The 4,502-nt window shown below is 40.0% G+C and overlaps 1 protein-coding gene across 2 annotated transcripts; it reads right to left on the bottom strand.

The window, feature by feature from the left end:
- Positions 1-814: 814 nt before the first annotated feature.
- Positions 815-3,560, bottom strand: SMIM30 (small integral membrane protein 30). Of its 2 annotated transcripts, none has more exons than XM_039523127.1 (3): positions 3,475-3,560; positions 3,076-3,158; positions 815-2,037 (listed from the first exon to the last, which is right to left on the bottom strand). In XM_039523127.1, the coding sequence occupies exon 3, from the start codon at positions 1,969-1,971 to the stop codon at positions 1,786-1,788; it is 186 nt and encodes a 61-aa protein (XP_039379061.1). In that variant the 5' UTR covers positions 1,972-2,037; positions 3,076-3,158; positions 3,475-3,560; the 3' UTR covers positions 815-1,785. The 2 variants fall into 2 exon arrangements, with proteins under 2 accessions (XP_039379061.1, XP_039379144.1); XM_039523210.1 differs by having other exon boundaries at positions 3,443-3,545.
- Positions 3,561-4,502: the final 942 nt, after the last annotated feature.

Below are 4,502 nucleotides of genomic sequence, written 5' to 3' on the forward strand. Positions count from 1 at the left end.
CCCTGTTAGAAGGGAAGAATAGTAAAATTGACAAGTCCTTGACTTTAACAATTATGTTTTGTCCTCCCTTGTCAGGTTTCCTCAGAAGAGGGACACACACTGCATGTTTACGAAGAGGTTGAAGATAGTGTAAAGATCACCTTTGCACTCTTCATTCTGCTGTTGCTTTGTGCAGGCCTACACCCCTTTGTCAAGTTAGGGCAGCCAGATGCCAGCTGCTAACTGACACGTGGGGCCAAAACCATGACTGCAGTCAGTGTGATCAGAGGGGTAGCCGTGTTAGTCTGGATCTGTAAAAGCAGCAAATTGTCCTGTGGCACCTTATAGACTAACAGACGTTTTGGAGCATGAGCTTTCGTGGGTGAATACCCACTTTGTTGGATGCAACTATAAGGATGTGTGCTATAAGGATGTCCCTTTTGGTGGCAGCAGAGGGTGGGTGTGGTGTAAGTGGTCCTACCCTCACCCTAATCAGCCTGGCAGGGCCAACTATGTTGCTCTCTCAGCAGATCTCTCCAGCCAAGCAGTACAAAGCATATCAACGTCAAAACATACCCGAGGAGCTGGCTGAGCATGTGGCAAACACCTGAAGCTCACAGAAACACCCTCTAGCTTTGTAGTACGATTCTAATCACAGGTTTAGTTTTGTTTTTTGGCCCAAGCTTCAGCTCCGGTTTTTCACAGCGATCAGGTGGACAACTGTGTTTAGAATTTAGGCCTTAGTGAGTAGCGAAAAGGGGCGTAAACTCAAGTGTTGAGCAGTACATCTTCAAGAACGTCCAGGGGGCTTGTTCACTGGCATTTAGACTTCATCAAAGAGCGTACTGAGTTTATTGATCACATGGGGAAAAGTTACATAAGCATCTGGTTCTAATAACCCTATTGCTCAGAATTAAAAAACAGTCACTGAACAAAATATGTAAGTCTTCACTGTTGCAAAACAAGCAACCCCCAAAATGTAAGCACCTCAAAGAGAACTAAACATAAATGCATATGAACCAACAGACAGATGCATAAAACATTTGGTGATTTCAATCTTTTCTTCAGAAATCTTTTCCTTGTTTGACTGGTCAATATATTACATAGACTCTCCTATGTATCATACACATTTTAAAGAAAAATCATGGTCTAATCCTTAAACTAGCTATTGATTAAATCTGATTCTAATTTGAAACAGGAATCCAAGCTACAGAAGAGGCACATTCTAAGATAAAAATACAGAAGAAAAGGTTTTGCACATTTGTCTATTTCGCCCATGTCTCAGCCTGACTACAGCAGAAGTGAGCTGTTGCGGGGGGATTAACTTTAATTAGAAAGAACATCTGCACTCACACAGAAGTCTAAGTAGGCTGTTCTTTAGTTATCATATTAAGAGTGCGTCAATATTTCCAAATCTTTATTATCCTGACAAGGAGGTTTATGGCTGCTTTCCTGCTGACTAACCCCTGAAATCAAATTGTAGAAATGTTATATTCAGTATATGAACTTTCACTGTGAATGAATCTGGGCAATTTTTTCTTCTTCAAATAGCTTGTTTTCATCTTTACCTTAATGCAACCCCTCATCCCAAGGAATATGAAATAATCATCTTCTTACTGTCATGAAGACAGATCCTGTAAACCCTTTCTACCAGTAATAGTTTTTATTATCAAGGATGGCACAGCAAGAAGGGTTTGCAGGATCATGCTCCATGGTTTTGAAAGTTGCCAGGAACTGAGGCTCAGTTTTAAACTCGTAACAAGTAGAGTTTAAGATTATGCTTGACCAAGTCATCTCTTTAAAAAGTCATAGCTGTCCATTTCTTTTCCTGGCATATAAGCCTAGACAGGCACAGAATCCAATGATAGTGAGAACTATGCCTAGCAAGAGAGCAATTGCGTCTCCAGAATCCAGGGCTTCAACCACAGGCAGCATAAGCACCAGTGAAATGAGGACCACAAAGAGTTTTGGGGTGTTCCCAAGAAAAGCCATGTTGCTGATCAGGTGGTCTTGGAAGGGAGGTTAAACAATGACGAGAAGCTGGTACTTCAAATGTATCTAAAAATAAAACAAAAAGGAACATGAGAGGGTTTTTTCCTTTAAAATTATTTCCAAGAACTCCAGATCAACAGATGTGACTGGAGTATCACCAAATCTGTATGGAAATGTATTGTAGTGTGATTGATCCACAGAGCAGGCATGAGACTTGCAGATTCAGGTTTGGTCTTCACCGACACAAAAGTGGTTTTCTTTACAGCGAGATAAAAAAAACAAACAAACAGTGAGAGTTCTCGCTCTGTAAAATCCTAAGTGAAGATACCATAGTGTTTATCATGAGGAAGCTAACCAAGGTCAGCACTGTACTCCCCACCCATTTGATCTTACTTAGTTTATCTTGCAGTAACACTAAAGTGCCTTGTCTCCACTAGGATTTTACAGCAGGATAGCTAATGCAGGAAAACACACACTTTTTTGGTCAGTGAAGACATAGCTTTAGGGAAGTTATTCTGGAACAAGGGAGGATGAGAATTTAAAACAAAAAGTTATTGTGGAATAGGTCCCTGTGTGGATGCTCTATTCTGGAATAAGGAAGCCTTTTTCCAGTTTAGCTTTACTTTACTTCCAAAGCGGATCAAGCTAAATCAGGAAAAAAAGGTAGTCTGATTCTGAAGTAAGTGTGTCCACATGGGGAACTATTCTGGTCAATATCCCCATGCAGACAAGCCCTTAGGTTTTCTTCCTTTGGCTCTGCCAAAGATTCTTATATGACCTGGGGCAAGTCACTTAAATCTCACTGTGGTTCGGATTTCCCATAATTATCCCCTAATTGCTAGGGTGATCCATGCATTATGATATTAGCCTTGTCAGTGATATAACATTTATGTTATTGCCATGCTTAACATCCCACTCCCCCTAAAGAAGTGGACCTAAAACTGAATGAACTTACACTGTGCTTACACTTTTCCAGATTTCCCTTCCCTCTGGCTAACCACTGGAGTTTGAAGGGCAGATGAGCATAGAGATTGAGAAAACAGGACAACAGTGTAAATTATTTACAAGTTTTTGTCTTCTATTAAAAGTCTAACAGCAACTTACCGTAACTCTATAGTTACTCTCTGATATTTCCTTTATGGTTAGCATTGGAATCCAGAAAGCAATGAACTCCACTCAGTCATCACCTGTTAAAAATCAAGAGAGAGTTATTTGTTCAGTTAATGGAACTGTAAAAGCTCTGCTAGCCATAGACAGTGGAAGGGAAAACAGGAACAGGCGGTGAAGTGAGTCTTCTCAAAAAAAATCTTCTCAGAGCTTGAGTCATGTGCAGCAACATGTGACAGGCAAATAAAATCGGCTTCTCTGCAGACAACTTTGCGCAAAATATGAACTCTGGTCTGAAAGCAAAGGGGTAGCTTGAGCTGTGAAGGGCCCCGGATCTCTTTAATCTACAAAGCTAGAGTCTCACCCTGTGTTAGAAGCCAGGCGTGTGTACATTACCTTCCTGGAGGCAGCCATTAGACGGAGAAAGAGAAAGAGGAAGACAGTTTGACTACATTTCCCAGCATTTGTGCTGCCTACAATTCCCACAGTGCACTGGAGCAAATCACATTTAACCTTTTACATACACATAAAGGGCAGATTCCTTAACAAAAAATAATAATAATAATAAAAACCAGGCATTTTGCTTCCAGTGGAAATTCAGATTGGTTGTCGACTGAGTATAAAGCTGTCAACATATCTATACGCTATTCACTAATCTTTGGGTTGCTTTATACAGCTTTTAGGGCCTGTCTTGGATCTTGGATCAGTGAAACTCCACCAACTTTTGCTCCTGATTTACATCAGTGTAACTGACAGTAGAACCAGGACCTTCGAATCTATGATTAATAGTGATGTGGCTTTTTACAGAAAAGAAAAAAACTGCTGGGCTTATTATTATTATTATTATTCATTTTCATTTAATAAAAACTAATACCAGGCAAATGTTTTATGTCTGTTTGTGTAATCTCCCAAACCACTACCTAACGATTTCCCTGCATTGTTTATAATTAAAACAGAGAAACTTTTTGCTACTGCCTGATAACTAGAAGTAAAATAATAATTATTATTGTTGCTATTAATGCTACCATAATTAGTTCTTTCTGCAGCACCCAAAAGCATGTTTGGTACCTCAAAGAAACACAAAAACACAAGGCCCCAACAGACACAGGGTTCTACCTTTGAGGATCAGATTGAAGAATCAGGGATTTATTTTAGACCCAATGCTACAAAAGGGGGCCAAACTACAGGGCACAGAATAAGGAAGGCGGAAAGATAATGCATAGCTTCACATGCCCACAGAGCCGGTCTACACTAGTACTTTCACCATTGCTACCCCCAGTGCAGCAACAGTGATTGTAATGTATTGTTGGGGGAATTCTCCAAAAATGCTAATGTAGGGGAAGGTTAAAAGACATGAAGTACATATGGAAATCTTATTCCAGGGGCAGTTCTTAATAATATCAATATTTTAAAAAATCCTAACA

This window comes from Mauremys reevesii, linkage group 1, assembly GCF_016161935.1.
Source record: "Mauremys reevesii isolate NIE-2019 linkage group 1, ASM1616193v1, whole genome shotgun sequence".
Taxonomy (NCBI): domain Eukaryota; kingdom Metazoa; phylum Chordata; order Testudines; family Geoemydidae; genus Mauremys; species Mauremys reevesii.